Here is an 18,021-nt window from a genome sequence, read left to right as displayed (position 1 = left end):
TTTTGATATATTTACTGGCACATGTTGTCTCCTGGTTTTCATTTTTGTCCATTTTTCCTTTTGCAATTTTCATTGCACCACCTTTGATGCAAGTGGCACACAATGCTGAATGACTAAATTGAAAGATGTGGTCCAATTTCTACTTGTTAAATACAGAGTACATAGCATATAACCATTTGATGGAAGGAAACTGTAAATAATCAATTGAAACCATAGAACATACCAACTGCAGCCATTGAACCAATGATGAGTGGAGTCTCTATGGAGGCTAGACCTCTGGAGTATGCAGCCAGTATCATCTGCTGTGCGGTTAGACACCCATCAGCATAAGCACATCCCAGTTCTCCCACAGAGTGCCCAACCAGTCCATCTGGATGTACACCTGCTGCTGATAGGGCATCTACCAATCCAATCTATGGAAGGAAAGTTTTGAAGTTATGCGAACTTTAAAATATTCAAAGTAGTTTGGGAGTAGAGCTTGATGACAAGTAAAATGACGTAATTCTTCTCTGCAACTTAAATATTGCCTTATATTGTTGATTTTTTTAGATTTACTTGGTGACTAGTCTACTGACTTTTAGGTGAAAGATAGAATTGGCTGCTGTAGAGTTCATCTTTCAATACATGAAGTTAAGAATATTTAATTTCTCATTCAATTTTCACTATGTTAATGAGGCAAAGAATGTTTGAAGTGGTATGATTGATGCAGTTATTACTTAAAGAATTATTTCTTAAATTATTTAATTTATCAAAGAATTTGTAGTGTTTGATTGTATGGTCAGTAATGAGGTGTACATTGGCTATACGGATGTGCATATTGGCAATGTTGATCTATAGATGTCACTGTATTGAGTACAATAATTGTATGAGGTAAAATAAATGTATTGAGGTACAATAAAGATGGAGAACCTAAAAGAATATGTGTTTGTTTGACCGCCCATCATTGCAGAGAATTATTTAGTGTATGAGAGCAGAAACAAGAGAATTAATCAAGTTTATTCTTTATATGTATAGATAAAATATTCAGGAGAGATTAGCGTTTTAAATTAAATAAAAACATTGTGACAATATTTATGTATTGCAGTTGAAGTGAATGGCAAAATATCTGATGGAATGAGAAGAATTGATTATTTCAGGAGGTAAACAATGGAACTTGTCATCTTTTGAATCACTAGATTAAATACGCTGAGAAAAGAAGTCCACATATAATTGAATTGCATTGGTGTTCTATGTGGATTAAGAAAGTAAATTTAGGTAATTATTTACATGAATTGAGAAGAGCTGTAATGAAGGCAAGAAAAACATAAAACGGACCAAAAAGGTGTGGTGAATGAGGAAGAATGGCAAAAACAGTGAAGAAGTGAAAAAATAATAGTGCACTCATGTAAGCCAATTAAAACAAAATAAGTATATTGCTAAAACTTAAACTTGGTATATTCAATTATCTGAAACTGAATTTCAACATACCTGTACTGCTGCAATGCCCACAAATGAATTTAGAATGTCATCAAATATTTTAGGATCAGGGTCCGAGATGATCCTGTATATGTCCAGTCCTCTGGGTTTCAGAACAGCATCACATTTTTCAATTGCAGCAGCAAATGCAGGAAGACGAAGAAGATCTTGCCCCATTCCTGCCCACTGGCTGCCCATTCCGGAGAACACAAACCATAATGGGCGGCGTGCTCCAGGATAATACTTAAAAAGTGATAATAATAGTTAAGTAGAGAATTTCTTGATGGATATACTTATTTGACTCTCATTAAAAATATGCTTAGCTAAGAATGATTAAAATTTAAAAAGCAATGTGTGACACCGTGGACATGATTGCTATCATCAATTGCTGGAAAATAATTTCTCACAGTATTTTCATGACCTCCAATGGTGACTACCGTATAAGCTTGTGTAAGAGGCGCACACGTGTAAGAGGCGCACCCCTATTTTGAGGAAGGAAGCTATAAAGAAAAAATTTTACGGTATTTTTTTTATCCTATCGTGCGGTGTTGCAGACGTATGCCTGGAATTTCGACAGTTATCGAAATTTCCTCTTTCAGTACTATTTGAAAGAGGAAATTTTGATAACTGCGGCGGCATAAGAGGGAGTAGAAAGAGTTCCGATCCTCTCTTCGCATACGTCATCGCTCTACGTTGCTTGTCCTACTCACGAACAGTTTTTTTTAAAAGCTCTCGCAGGAGTATTGCAATAGAATTGCAGCCGTGGAAAATTTTAAGGCAAAACACGACAGGCACATAGCATGAACCTTCCCAAGAGATAAGACAACAATCGGGGCAATCTCAGCGCCTTAGGATAATAACCACGTCGCAGATTTAAGGCCCCTTGCACACACACCGATTTTGGACGGCCGGTAAAATATCGGCCGTCCACATTCCCATAGTGAACAATGGGAGAGCATTGGAGCTTGCACACGTACCGAACACGCGCCGGCACCGGCTAAATGCCGGTTAGCTGCCGGCCATTGTCACTGTGGATCGCCGTCGCCGGCTCAAAAACATAGCAACTTATCGTTTGACCGGTAAAAATCCGGCGTGTGTGCAAGCATCGCTTCGCCGGTAAAATATCGGCCGATATTTTACCGGCCGTCCAAATTCGGTGTGTGTGCGCGGGGCCGTTTTTTTTTCCTTTCCGGGACTCCATAGGAAATTATCAAGTTACAGGGGATCAATGGAAACGCGTTTCATCCCTACCCCATCTCACCAACTGACCTTTTTCGGTCTACCAGGTTCAATTCTCCGAGTTTCTGGAGGTCAAATGCTAGGTGAGTCACCTTCTGAGCTCGAAGATATCTAGATATCTTTCAGCAATTGTATGACACGCACGAGGTTCTAAAAAGAATTAGACCTAACGCGACGTATATCTGACAGCATTTAAGTTTTTTGAGCTCTAATTGATTGACACAAAGATTTATAGCTAAAACAAGGCTACTAATATTCAACATAGTCCAAACAGCACAATTTCGGAAGAAACAAGCGTAGCATGAGCGCATTCAAACAAGACGAGACGGACTGGAAACTTCAGGCAACGCAAACTGCGTATATCACATTGCTGAGCCTTCGCCACTTCGCTTTAAAGGCAACGACGTCACATGCAAGATCAGACGTGTTCTTCCCTTGCTCCTTCGCTCATAGCCTGAAATATGGAGCGCGCTCCTTCCCCTCGACCTCTCCTTCAGCGCTAGTCCAACAATGAACACACTCGTTCGAATTTTGTAAACCGCAGGTTTTGACACCAATATGATTTTCAGTTGCAAAAATCCTCATATTAGCGTCTGAAGATAATTTTTGAAAAATCAGGTGCTCAGCGTAATGGAAATTACTCGGCAAGACAGATATTGACGAATCAGGTATGTCCTTCAAAACTACGCGTTTCTATACGTTTGATAAGCGATTACTATATGCAGTATAAATGCCGCGGGATACCCACTCGTGGTAGTAAATTTAGCGCGCGCTCCGGAGCGAATCACCCCGCGCGATCTTTTCAATGTTCACCTCTGGGGTACCGACGTGACGGCGCGATGCTTACGAGAAATTCAAACAGGAGCATTTTAAAAATACGTCACTAAGGGAGAAACTCCCCTACCTGCCGCTTGATTTTGACCCAGGGTTTCAGATGACTGACTCACGCTGTAAACCAAGGCCCCTCAGTTCCCCTTGGACTTGCGACCGGGTAGGGGAGGGGGGGAAGATAAGAAGTTTGTGTAAGAGGCGCACCCCCATTTTCGGCTGCAATGTTTGGGGGAAAAGGTGCGCCTCTTACACGAGCTTATACGGTAATTGAGCAAGACTGACACCATAGTAGTTGTTTTTTCTTACGTAGGCCTTGAGGATTAATATGACTGACTTTATTATCCCCTTAATTATTTTCTGCGCAGAGATTGAATAACTTTAGAATACTCTCCCTACCTGTATATTTCTAACTATTTTCTCATCTGTGTTGCTGGAGCCCTCTAATTTTGGGTGGACAAGGGCGTGACCTCTATAAATATGACCTGGAATGTTTGAGGCATGAATTTCATGAAGCAAGGCTACAAACTCTGGATCAACAGCCTCCATAGATTCAACCTGTGGAGTAATGAAAAATTTTATTTTTCGATAGGGAGAAATGAAATCAGTTTTCAGTTAATTTATCCAAATAACTTAAAAACAAACATTAAGCATTATCAAAAGCTGTTTTATGTTATACCTCAGACAATATCCTGTTCACAGCCTCTTCTGTTCTTCCTGAAGCAAGGATAAGCCGTGGTACTGTGTCACCATTTGCTCCAGTGAGTGGTGGCAACTTCTTTTTTTCATTCCATCTGAAGAGGACATGGGAATTTGCGCCCCCAAAGCCGAAAGAGTTTACTCCTGCAAGTCCGCCTGTCCATTTCATCTTCTCAGTCACCACCTTCAATCCATATGTATTGTATTATGAATCATAGGTATATTATTAGGAATACATTGGAATAGGTCATATTCCAATGTTTCTCACTTTCAAGAACTGATTTTTAATAATTTTAATTTCTTTCATGAACTTACCTTAACTCGATTTTCAGCCAAAGCTGGAATCCCTTTCCTTTGTTCATGGAAATGTAAGTTTGGAGGGATGTAGCCTGTTTCCATGGCAAGCAGTACTTTAACAACTGAACAAAGGGCAGATGCAGCTTCTGAATGGCCCAAGTTTGATTTAACTGAGCCGACTAGCAGAGGACCTAAGGTGGCTACATCTCGAGGCTTGCAAAATACTTCATCAATTGCATTCAGCTCTTCTGGATCACCTACCTGAGAAAGTAATTATTTATTTGCTCTGAAGATAAGTCTTAATATGTGAGCATATAAGAACCACTCACCAGATGCATGTAATAGATACACTGGATCGAATGTCTAATCGACAGCAGAGTAATCAACTATTAAATATAATGATACTGGTTTTATCAACATGTTTTTATGGGATCATCTACTTGTATACTTCTAATTTTTGTTTCGATGGATAAAATGTGAGGTTTTCCTGTCTAAATAATTCTGATCTTTTCATATAAGAACTTTGGATGACAAGAGTTATTAATATTTTCTCTTCAGGGTTATGGATATGTTTTAGCATTCTTAATGCACATGAAAGGAGTAAGGTATGGAATTAACAAAAGGATTTTTCATCCTTAGAACTGTACAGTGAGGACGTACAAAATATATGATCACTATAGGAAAAGGTTTAAAAAAATTTGAAGCACATTATGTATTGGATATCTATGATATAGTAATTACTTATTATTATGGATGATGGGTATAATGAAATTTCATACCTTGGTTCCAGTGCCATGGGCTTCTAGGTAACCTAAAGATCCAGGGTTGATACCACATTCATTGTAGAATTCATGCAATAACTGTCTTTGTATTCGTCCAGAGGGATATGTAATTCCTTGTTCCTTGTAGCCATCACAGTTGGTCTTTGCGTGAACCACAGTGGCATATATTCTACGTGCAACGGTGCTTTTTTGTAGGAATATCATTGCTACAGTTTCACTTCGGCAGTACCCATCAGCTGAAATTAATCAATGCATACATTTTGCAGTCAAAAGTGTAATCTCAAAGAGTGCTATTTATTTATATTTTTTCTTTGATGGAATGTGAATGATAAAGCCACCTTTAAAGAAATTTACTCACTCTCTATTTTCAAGGTAAAGAGAACATTGATTTGTTTCATATTATTTCTAGTAAATTGGAATTAATTGTATTGCTTGCATGATGCTTGCCATTTTTTTTTAAAAACTACTTGATGTTAATCATTTTAAAAGTCTGCTCTTAAATTTGGCCGATGGATGAATATCTGAATATTGTAAATGTATTGGTGTGAGTTATGCATGCATTTAAAAAAATGTTATGATAACATTAGTGTTTTACTGTCTGCCATTGTTGAGACTACATTTACTAGGAAATTTCAGTAATTTTTTAAGGTAACTACCTTTTTCATCAAAACTTTTGCACCTTCCATCAGCACTGAGGACTCCAAGTCGGGAAAATTGCATGGAGATATATGGGTGCAGGGTTAGGTTGCACCCACCAACCAATGCTGCATCACATTTCCCATCTTGAATTGCATGATAAGCATGCTCAAGAGCGTACATACTGGAGGAGCAAGCAGTATCCACGCAGTAACTTGGGCCTGAGGGAATAAGTAAAATGTTATTAGATGGTTATTTACATCTACATACATACTACCCAGCAAGATACCTTGTTAGGTGTTAGGTGGGAAGTAGTAGGATGCCAGCCACTATACAGTAAACTCTTGATTTTACGAAGTCAGTGGGACCGGAAAATTGGCACTTCGTAAAATCGAGTTTCGTAAATTCAAACCTTTTTCATAAGTCACGAAAAAAATGTTCGCTTTTGCTTCTTCCGCCGTTTTTTGTCTTTAGTGGTCTTATCTAAATGTTTTCGGTGGTTATTCTCGGTATAATTCATATAAAAGGCTTTATGCTATCGATTTATGATGTGAAAAATCGTTAAATAATTATACCACCATAAAATTCCCATTTCTTGTTCATACTTCAACATCAACGATCGCTAAAGAAATTCCCGACCAGTTTAGAAAACGTAATCAAATAATGAATTGCAATGTTTATTATAAGAATTTACAGTAATAAATTTGTGGTTAGGAGCCAATAGCTACTACATATTAAGTATGCAAAAGATAGATATTTGTTTCTGTCACCCACGGAATTTTAGCGGCAGCCGGCCTAACCGCCATTTATGTCGCCCTCTATCGCTCAGTGACGAGAAAAAAAGAAAAACAAGGGTCTTAGCCCGTTTCCAAAATAACCTTCGTAAGTTAATGTTTCGAGTTACTTCGTATTTTCAGCAGAATGTGCTCTATTTTCACTGAGATTCAATTACGATCATAAATAACGTAGGATGTGATTATCTTCTGGCGAATATTTGAAGTAAATTCTGTTTGAGTTCTCCGTCCGACTACTGTGTTCCATCATCTTCGCAGACGTTGCCATAAAAGACTTAATTCTTCATCAGGACTGTATTCTTCATACCAGGTGTGAAGTGACCTGTTCATATAGTATGTTTCTCTCCTTTTATGCCGACAGGAGCAAGGTTCCAACCGGAAAACGACAGGAGAAACATCTTACAGTATCGGAGAAATATAGATAGAAACGTTATTATCCACATTGATTGTTTTCCTACAAGAGACGTTTTATCATTTCTCAACGTGGTTAAGTATTGGTTCACTAGCGTGAATTCCCAAAAAATGACACGCAAAAACATGTACCGTCACCTCATTTAGTTTTCGTGTTCCTTTCTCCGCCGTATTGAAAGTTATGCAAAGGATCATTGACATAGAGAAAAGATTTTCTTAGTTTTAGCACTAAAAAATAGTCGCGCCATAATCGTAAATAAATATAGTGTGGAAAGAGCAAGAAAATAATTTCAATTGAAAAGTCAGCTGAGAAGAAGAGAGACAATTATAAGCGCGGCACCATTTTCCCGATAGTGGAAGATACTTCTTCCGCCTCTCTCCGGTTAATAACTTCCCCCCGTTGCAGGTAAAGATGAACATGCCCTTGTCCACAATCGGGGAAAGTTCCCAGTGGGTGGGGTGAATAAGAGTGGGATGGGGATTGCCTGAGGGAAGAAGTGTGGTCAGCACAAAGACTGGTGAAGGGGGCAGGACAAAGAAGGGTGGGGAAATGGCCTTCAGCTCTGCTTCAGTCTACTTTTGGGGGCCGTATTTTTTTGCGACGCACACAAGCTCAGTCACCTTAGGGAGGGAGTGAATGGGAAATGCTGGTGAAGGAGGGGTTTGGGATGCGTAATGTGGGTGCCAGCAAGATCAGCCAAAGGCGGCAGGAGGGAAGGGACAAAGGCTTTGGAAAGACAGAACCCTAGCATGGGAGAACGGGGAAGCGCGTGAGAAGAAAGTTCATGGTTAGACTTGGAAGTGCGTCTTCATTACGAGAAGCCTGAAATATATATTGGCGGTAAATAGAGCCCAATACTTAAGATATTTAAGTTGTTCATTCACAAAGGCCAATACATACACGAAAAGATATTATGGCGCGGATTGCATGTATCAACGTCCATTTCGGGATGTTATTAATTTCTGTTCCCATTTATAAAAGTAGCAAATAGATTTGAAAGAATGATAATCATGAATAAAAATATCTAAATCGATATCCAAACGCACATGAGCAAAATAGATGAATGTATACATACCGATCCATCGCAAGTAATACCGCTCAAGCTTCTTCCGGTACAGGACTTTAAAATCCTGGATAATGCCTTGGTCCAAGGGCTGGGACTTGCTAGTCGAGTTCGGGGGTAAAAAGAGGACTCGAACATTAGCCAATTTTAGATCTTCCACGTATTTATGAACGGTGGCATTATCCATTATTAAAACAATTTTGCTGTTCTCTCCAGCAATTTCTCTCTGTAGACGTATAACCGTTGGCTGGAAAATTTCTCGGGTCATCCAGCTGTTTTTATTTGCATGGTAAAAAACGGGGAGGGCTTCCAATTTTACATGTTTTAAGCACCGTGGCCTTTCAAATTTCCCAATGACAACGGGCTTATTTTGTCCGTGCCCGTTTGGTTGACGCACAGCCCCACAGTAACACGCACTTTACTCTTTTCCCCCCATGGCACCTTTGCCCTTTGAAACCCAGGGTTGCGTCAGGTAATGCATTAAAAAATAGCCCAGTTTCAGGGGCCAGCGAGGGTGAGCTCGTCGAGGAAAGGGTCCCGGTTTAGGGACCCTTCGAAGTGCTTCGGCGAAAAGTAGTCAAGTAGTCTTCGAAGTAAGTTCACAGCAGTGCAAAGGGTTAATTAGGGGTGTACGAAATACTCCGCGCGACCTTCCTGACATGTTAAACTACGAATTATTGTCGATGCTATGTTTACGAACAGGCACGTAAATAGGGGCATAATGTCAGCCGCGATATTTTAACTGAACTCCTGCTCCCCCTAAATTCCCACAGTGAGGTTTTTGGCGACCCATTTCTCTCCAAAGTTACATTATCATTTACGATTTCGCACTTTTGATGGACCACAGTTGGAAGCGCTGATTTTTTAGCTACTTACGCCGGCGTAACTAGTTTTGTTGACAAAATTTTCGCCGTAGTTCGTATAAACGAATGCCATTTGCTCCTAGGGACCGAGCCGAGGTTCGTAAATTCAAAAAATTTCGTATAATCGAAACTTCGTATAATCGAATAGCGCCATGTATTTAGCATAGGCTTTTCACCGGGACCGCAATATCACTTCGTATAATCGAAAACTTCGTAAAATCCTGCTTCGTAAAATCAAGAGTTTACTGTACCTGTATGAGTTTACTAGAAAAATATACAAGGATGTGATGAATGATTTCACTGCCTGAGTTCAATCTAGCATATATAAAAGTCCTTTATTGTTCAAGGGAGAAATGAATTCCTATACCTATTTGCTCAACGAAATATCTTCATTAGTTTATTGTTTCTGTCTAAAATGGAAATGAAGTTTTTATTATACTTAAAAAGGTTTTGCTAAGCTTGGAATATACATAGTTGAAAACTAGCTGCTGTCATCCATGAGTGAGGACCATTATTTTTGCAATACATATTAATTATAAACCAATACAAAATATTTTGTGTGCTTTGCGGTGTAAGTACTCTCATGATCTTCATGAGATATCAGGGCCAGTAAATCACCTCATAGATGCTGACTGTGAACTGCTCATAAATTGTGTTGGGATGACGGCAACATTTTCTCCATATTGTAGTCAATAACTGAGCTTTATCATTAATCATGTTGAAGGCCATCGCTAGAAAGACTTTTCATGGGGTTCACTTGATGAAGAGGTACATTTCAGGTACTTTAGTTGGAGGGGGTACACTGAGGAGTACATATTAGCGGTGACCATGTTTGTGCTGGTAGTCTCAATTGTTAATTTACCTTCTTATAAAAGTTTGCTTTAATATTACCTGATATTTACTTTATTTAATATATACTTATTCTAATATTTACTTTAATACTTACTTTAATATTACCCAACTTTGTTCTAGTTTCATGACTTACCTGTGATTCCCAGCCAATAAGAAATACGGTTTGCTAGCATGGCTCGGCTGCAACCTGTTATTCCAAATCCATTGATTTGAATTCGTTCATAGAACCAAGTCTTTTCACTTTCACTGAAGCAAGCTCCAATGAACACACCAGTTTTTGTATTTCGCAGGGTACTTGGATTTACACCTAACCATCCCAAGATTAATGAAAAGAATATCTCAATTAATGAACATGAAAGTGAAATTTCTCCCTTTTAGCTATTTATGTATTTAAATTTTCTGCTGAAATTCATTATAAAGGTTGCTTTTCAGTAAAAGAGTAGAAATAATGGCAAGAAAAACTTTCTGGGAAGGGAAAATACTTTAAACAGTCTATGCTTGACTTTAGGAATACATTATACATCAATTTTAAATCCAGTCAGGGCAACAAATACTCTACAGTTGAAATTTTCACTGTTGCCAATGGTGTCAGAAACATAGTAGCTGCACAGAAACTGCATTAATTTCTCTAAGTAAGATCCTTATCAGCAGATTTTGTTACTAACTCTTCCTTATGTCTCAATCCTTGACTTCATTTTTGTATTTTTCTCTCAAGGGTATTTTCAAAAATATTACCTGCATCCACCACAGCTTCGTATGCAAGCTCAAGGAGAATTCGGCACATTGGATCCATGGTATGTGCTTGCTTATAGTGGACACCAAAAAAGGAGGCATCAAACTTGGTAAGATTTTTCAATTTCCCAGTCCTCTGCGGAATTTCAGGATGATCTTTAAAAGTAAATAATTAAAATTTACAAACATTTTAATGACCACTTTGATACCGCTATTTTAGTTAAACCAAGGTAGGAAACTTTTAGGTGATACAAGAACTTCTAAATTTTTAAAGCTGTTCATTATTGGCTTAGAAAGGCTGCAGAAATATCGTACCTAATTTCAGACCGAAGATATTACAAAACTTGAACCTTGTGATGCATGAAATTAATTTATTATGCACTGGATAATAGTGGAGTTCTGACAATCTATTAGCTTACTGAAGTACCACTCATTGTTTTCCACCCTTGCTTTCCCTTACCATGAATCCCTTTTGAGTTTTAAAGCTTTCTGCATGCATTCGTGCTGAATTTTTTTATAAAAATGACATAAAGAACTGAAGTACCATGTATGTGAAATCAGGGATATGAGCTCTATGCCTTTGATGTGTTACAATGTAAAGTTGCTCCAAGAAACTCAAATGTGCTAGTGAATATTTTAAATTTACAAAGTTAACCTGTTATCCCTGTATGCTGTCAACACACCATGAATGTTGAGGCACTGATAGTATGGGTGAGCCATAACCAAGCTATAACTGATTGGATTCTTGAATGGTTGAAGTGAAAGCAATGCAATTTAGGTTAATTGTTACTGCTATTTTCTTTCAATTATTCCATTTTTTAATTTATTACCAACTCTCCTAGTCATTAATAGGGAAGAGTTTTCTGTGAAAATCATTTGGTATTAGGATATGAATTTTTCATTTCAGATAGCAAATAGGAGTGTTTTTGAATGAACTTACTCTAATGAACTTACCTAGTTTCCATCGGCGGTCGTCACCTGTGACTAGGTCGACTTTGTCAAATAGTTGGTCCCGCAGTTGGCATAAATCCTCTGATTCTGGGAATTTCCCAGCCATGCCAGAGACCACCACTTCAAATGGGGTTGTTGTTGACATTTTGGGAGCTTTTATGCCAATTATTCTAAGATTCTCTCAATTAACTGAATGTGAAAAAATATGAGAAATCGGGTCACAATAATTACAATGCTGTTATTTCTTTAAAAGGCTTTATAGATAGAAAAATATTTTAAAGCTATGATGCATAGGGTTTATGGTGACTGGAATTGAAATATTTATTCAGTAAAACCTCTTTACAACATAATGGAGGGGACCAAAATTTGGGCAATTTGATGTATGGAAGTTCAATCTAGAGAGGTTTTAGTGATATGCACCATTTTTTCATGTCCTTTGAAAATGAAAGGCACTACTGTCTTTTTTAACCATTATATTTATGCGTTTAAACAAACATGCATGCATTTGTGAACATATATATATTATTTAATGATAACACAAAGTGAGCGCTATTGCGTGATTTTTTACCATGATTCAAGAGGAAACGATGTGATCTCTCTTAATTCAACAATCACTTAAAATGATTAGGATAGTTGGATAACTTTTTTCTTATTTACTGTTAGGTATGCTCTCATATGGAACAAAACATTCATAACTAATGGTTATCGTGAAAATTACAGCATATTAAAGGTGTAACAGAAAAAAAATATGCGTGAAAAATTTATTGCTGAAAATGTCATTCCATGTATGTAATCGTGGCTGCATTAATGGTCTCTAAGGTCTGTTCACTTTATCTTTGCAGGTGAGCTGGTGTGGCTTAACCGAGTTGGGGTGAGAGGAGGGAAAGTTTGTTTACACGTGACAACTTTCCCTCTGCCAATCAGCAGACAGTAGGCGTGGCCTAGCACTTCGGAATTTCAGTCGCTCTCAGACCTCCGTCGCGTCAACTTCGTGAATCTGCTAGCTGTGTTGCCAAATCTCGCGCGTTCTCTTGGTGCTCTTCGATTCTTCCATTTAAACCCAACTTATAACTTACTGTTCCTTATTCTTCCACTTCAATCCTTTTCCATCGCCTTTCCAGAAAATTTTTATTCACCTTTTGCATTCCCATCAGCACCGACTCCCTCCCTCCACCTATTCCCTCTCAGTACTTTTCCGATCCCTTTATTACCAAACCCTAACCCATTTCCTCAACTCCATATTTACTTTTGGGTATTACAACCTATATAGTTTTGTATACCTCTGATTTAAAAGAGTAACATCCGAGCGTGTTTATTGAAGGCTCCGAAATTGACTCCGAAAATTAAGACACTGACGGGAGGGAAGACGAGGTGGTTGATTTATTAGCCAAACCACTCCAGCAATAAGTTACAATATAAATTATTTAATAAAATACCCGTCGTGCTACTTTTCTCCATTCTTTTTGCATCCTCATCCTCACGAATTCCCATGCAATCCCCGTTTATCAGAATGTTACGATTATGTATGCCTTTCACCAGCGTTCTCGTATTTAGCGGACAATATCCTGGCTTCTGAGATGGGATTATCCTCAATCCCCTCTAAATAAGTAGCTATACATTGTATGCATTGTTTCGCCGCCGGGCCCAAAATATCTGTGGCCACGTATGAGTCACACCTTTTCAATGGGACACTAGGGCGCCTGTGTACATTTGGCAACCTTAAGGTCGCTCCTGCTCTCTCTCTCTCGGTACTACCCCTTCCCCTTCAGCAAAGCCCCTCCCCCTTCAGCGAGGCCCTCCGATAGTGCCCGGGATCTCACGAAAGCTGACCCGCAGAGATAAAATGAACAGATAATAGTTGTCTCGGTACTTTTTGTGGAGGTAGTTAGGCAGTCTTGAGGGTGTCTCCTTGGTATGATAAGTGGAGGTTTTATGAGATAAAGAGGTTCACTACAAAGAGCTATAAATTTACATGTAAATCTGATGGGACCTTAGGGGTGTTATGAAGCATGGAGGTTTACAACGTAAAAAGGTTCACTACATAGAGGTTTTACTGTAATAGCCAAAATCTAATTATGAAATCTTTGCTTTGGAAGTGGACAAAAAGTTCTCTAGGAACTCTTCTCACCCTGTGATGGAACTCTTTCCTCCTTCACGAGGGAAAGGGGAGGAGTGAAGGATGTGGCAGGACATATGCAATAACTTAGAGATTTTAAATACAGTAGACCCTCTATAAGCGATATTAATCCCTTCCAGAGGACCAATTGTAAAGGGAATTCCATTGTATATTGAATCGGCATGGTTTGCAGATGAGGAATCAGTTTGAAGAGAATTAGCTGAAGAAAATTTTGCTAAGTCAAAAAATGTTTCCTCTGCAAACAAATAAGGCATAGAATAATGTATTTGATACCATTGTGCGTGTGAAAAAAATTGGCAAAATCTGAAATTATATGAAGCGCGCTCAAATCAGATCAGATGATATGTCAAATACATTGTAAAACAGGGGTTTAATTTAATATAATTTGTTATTCTTGAAAATCCATTGCAGCAAAGTATGTTTTATCAGGAATTTTTTTTAATTAGTGGATCTGTTTCTATTTCCAAAGTCTCAATTTTTAGGTAGATTTCTCACAGATCTCCCAAATTTCATTTTTCAGTACAGCAACTATTTTTATAATAATTTTTAAAATTATACTGATAAAAAATAATTAAAATTGCAAATTAGCAGGATTTCTTTAAACCATCAGAAGAAGGAATTTTCACTCATTGCTCCCTAAACATTCACTCTGTGATAAATCTTCTAAGAATACTTTCATCTTTTCAGTCATCTTCCTTCCTAAGCTCTGAGCTGAATCGAAAAGCAGTCAAATCTTGAATCATACCATAAAATTACTTTGAGAATTAATGGAACGTTTAAAGTTTTGTGGTCTGTGCAGTGACCCAGAAAATCCAAGTTGCGTTGGTAGGTAGGTTGGTATTTGGAGGAGGCAACTGGCACCTTATGTCATTTGTTTCAAAGGAAGGGGGAAGAGAGAGCAAAAGTCGGCATTAGGCTTTTCTTAACGAAAAACGCGGAGGGAGGCCAAGGCTGACTATCCCAACAGAAGGGTGGAGTGTTGTTCTAGAAGTGCCTACCACAAAGCACTCGAGCTGGGATCAGGCAGTCACCGAAAAATCTCTGCCATCGCTGGGATTTGAATCTGGGCACATGGGGTGGGAAGCCAAAACACTAGCATCCACACCAACTCCATCACTGCCGAAGGTTAGTGGATTCCAAGGATTTTTTCTAGGGATGAGTTGATTCCACTTTAGTGATTCCGATTCTTTCAAATTGATTCTCGATACCGATTTCATCAATTCTTATTCATACTAACAGTTGGGGTATTGATTTTTCTGTAGCATTGCTGTCATTAAAAATTTAAAACTCGAATGGAATAAAATAACAAGGATAATTGAGTGGCCAAAAAATATATTTATTAAAATAGCGAATCTCTATTATAGTAATATATATCCTCAGCTTCAATGAAATAATAAACACTTAAACTGCTTAAAATATAATACATAATGGTTATATTATATTAAAATAATTAATATAATAATGCACTATGCACGATGTCTCAGGTGTGTGGCGGCCTTTATGCCCCAAGCTTCAAAACATTTATCTTCCTGGAATCGATGGAATGGGAATCAAGTTTAAGCAATGGATTCTTGATTCCGATTATGTGGCCAAGAATCGGTGGTGGTAGAGGCAAACTTGAGGATCCTTGCATGTAATATTCGAGGCTTGGGGAAAAAATTTGGGATTAGTCGACTCCAAATCTCAATTCTCGATTTCACCGATTCTCGGCCACGGAATCGAGAATTGAGATTTGGAGTCGACTAATCCCTAATTTTTTCCCCAAGCCTCGAATATTACATGCAAGGATCCTCAAGTTTGCCCCTAAATGAGTTGTTAACCACCGCGAATTTAAATGGGTTTACAAAAGTCGTGACTCGCTTTGCTGACGGACAAAGTGGTCCAAGTTTCCCGGGGAAATAAGCTATAATTTGCTGTTTCAACCGAAATTTATACACATGATGATGTGATCTATAAAATTTATAAAAGCTCAATGTTATTCTTCGCAATTACAGACATTGCACTCAGGGGCGGTCTGGTCTGGTCGGCTGGTCGGCAATCGTGGAGGGCCTCGAGCTTCGAGACGCCCCCCCCCACACAACGCTCATGTCTATCGTGAAGCGTATATGTGAAAGGTGTAATAAAAAAGACTTAGATTACTTGAACCAAAGTTTTTTTCGCTACTGTAATATTGTACATTTTCATTAGTTGCTTAATTTATAATATACTCAGCCTAAAAATATTATGTAAAAAATAAAATAAAGATGTCAGATGATAAAAGAGAACCTGATGTTTTATTAATAGGGTTATTCGAAAAAGGTTATTTTAAGAGTTTTTTTTAGATTTCAGTGCCATTAAAAAAAAACAAATTCATTAAATAGGTAATAGAACCGTAATGCACGATTAAATTTTATAAGCTATGAAATTCTCACTTTTCACAATATTTCTTCCTAATAAATTGCAATTATTTATTAACTCTAATCTAGTTTTTAAGAGCCAGATTGGCGTCAAAATCCATTTCCGGGGCATGCAATTTCCTAAAATTTTCCGGGGAAAAACCCCCGAATCCCCGGTAAGCGGGGCCCCATCATGAGCTCCACCAATCACCCCAGACCGCCCCTGATTACACTGTAAAATATTAGAAAAAAGCGGATCGCATTCCTCTCATCACCGCGCTGCGGACATTTTTGAAAACCGATTAAAATGCGACTTAAGGGTAACAGAAATCTCCCTAATATGGGTTGGAATTGGGCCTCCTCAATATAGTCCCTGTAGTCCCCTTTCCCAAAGCATTGAACCTGAGTGAATGCTGCCTTACCTCGGTCAGGTCCGGAGCTGAGCGGGTCGGCGGCGACGCCTGGGGAGCTCGACGCGCGCGTCGCGGTGGATGGAGACACTCTCGAGAAGCGAGCTTTGCTGCGGGAACTGCGTGTCGTGCCGTCCAAGTCCTCCCTCTCGCCAACTCTTCCCCAAGAGTGTCCAACTTGTCTGCGAGGAAGACCCCTCCTTTATGCCTTCCTCCTGGGGTCAAGGTTTCCGTTGACCTTGCCTGTCCTTCTCAGGGTGGCTCACGCCACTTTCCCTCTCCCCTCCGCTTCCATTCAGTAGGCCTTAGCTTTCTGCTCTCCTTGGTCTTCCGACTGCGTGGATGCCATTCACCCCTTTCGTACATTTCCCACGATGCTATTGGGCTCCGTAATCGTTGAATAGGGGTACCCAGCACTTAGCCGCTCACTTACGTCGAAAATGAAATTTACCATTGGGGTAACTAGATGCTACCGATTATACAGAGAGGAGAAGGGCAAGAGGGTTGGTATAAGGGATTTAGGGTTGGTTTAAGTATTTTTAAAACAAGACAAAATGATATTTTAATTTTTGAATAAATGTGACATCAATATAGAGGAAGTACCACAGTATTAATTGATGGATAGGAAGTTCGATAGCTTAATCCGGTGGACGGTTGACAGCCTAAACGCTGGTATTTTCCTCATTTCGGGGGAGCGCGAACCCCCTTGAGTTTTCCCTCTTGTTTACGCCTCTGGTACCAAGTAATCTAACAGCAATTCATTCCCGTATTGTGGACGTGCATGTAGATGTGGGTGCCCCATGGAGCTGTAAGGGAGATCGATGGCGCACAGTGAATCATTGAAATATTTGGGCGGGGGCCCGTAACATTTTATTTGGGTTGTAATAGCAAGGCCTCAGGCTTGACTTAATGTAAGTTTGCGACGTTCATTATGAGAAGTACTAAGTTTATTAAATGTGGATTGAAAAAGGTATTTTTCATTAATTTTCAGGGGCGGATCCAGGATTTATTTCTGGGGAGGGCACAAGCAAGGCCGTATCCAGGATTTTGTTCTGGGGGGGGGGGGTACAAGGATACCCCGTGATACAAAAAGAACGCAATCATAACGGGACCGTATTAAAAATCCTGCCTATTTTTTAGAGTCTGGAGGGTCACGTGCCCCCGTGCCCCTATATCCGCCTTTGAATATTTTGGTAGATGACAGAAATAAAATGAATACGACTAATCGCCAAAAGAGGCGGTGAAAACGGATTAAGATCAACTCCAACTGAAAGTAATTGTCTTGAGAAATATGCTCCAATAGAGTGCCTTGAGTATTCTGCTCTTGGGGGTCATAGTCAGGTTGGTTTTGGGGGGAGGGGGGAAGGCAGGGAGTCAGAGGTAAACCCTCATATCGATGGCTAAGTTCTAACAACACGTATCTCAAAAATAGTAACTTTTCAGGAGAGAAAAAAAACGATTAGTTTTTTTTTACTTGTACACTAAAATTAAAAACC

General features: G+C 39.0%; 1 protein-coding gene across 1 annotated transcript in view; it reads right to left on the bottom strand.

Annotated features, from left to right (window-relative positions):
* The window catches only part of LOC124155702 (fatty acid synthase-like), a 47,486-nt gene extending 30,805 nt beyond the window's left edge, over positions 1-16,681 (bottom strand). Inside the window, exons 1-11 of the mRNA XM_046529737.1 lie at positions 16,538-16,681; positions 11,607-11,792; positions 10,656-10,808; positions 10,054-10,227; positions 5,957-6,157; positions 5,298-5,536; positions 4,537-4,779; positions 4,202-4,405; positions 3,922-4,080; positions 1,468-1,698; positions 224-413 (exon numbers count right to left, since the gene is read on the bottom strand). Of these exons, the coding sequence (XP_046385693.1) occupies positions 224-413; positions 1,468-1,698; positions 3,922-4,080; positions 4,202-4,405; positions 4,537-4,779; positions 5,298-5,536; positions 5,957-6,157; positions 10,054-10,227; positions 10,656-10,808; positions 11,607-11,748 (1,936 nt within the window). The 5' untranslated portion in view covers positions 11,749-11,792; positions 16,538-16,681. The remainder of the gene's footprint in view (positions 1-223; positions 414-1,467; positions 1,699-3,921; positions 4,081-4,201; positions 4,406-4,536; positions 4,780-5,297; positions 5,537-5,956; positions 6,158-10,053; positions 10,228-10,655; positions 10,809-11,606; positions 11,793-16,537) is intronic.
* Positions 16,682-18,021: the final 1,340 nt, after the last annotated feature.

The sequence above is a fragment of the Ischnura elegans genome, chromosome 3, assembly GCF_921293095.1.
Source record: "Ischnura elegans chromosome 3, ioIscEleg1.1, whole genome shotgun sequence".
NCBI classification, from domain to species: Eukaryota; Metazoa; Arthropoda; class Insecta; order Odonata; family Coenagrionidae; genus Ischnura; species Ischnura elegans.
This window is presented reverse-complemented; position numbering and strand designations above follow the sequence as displayed.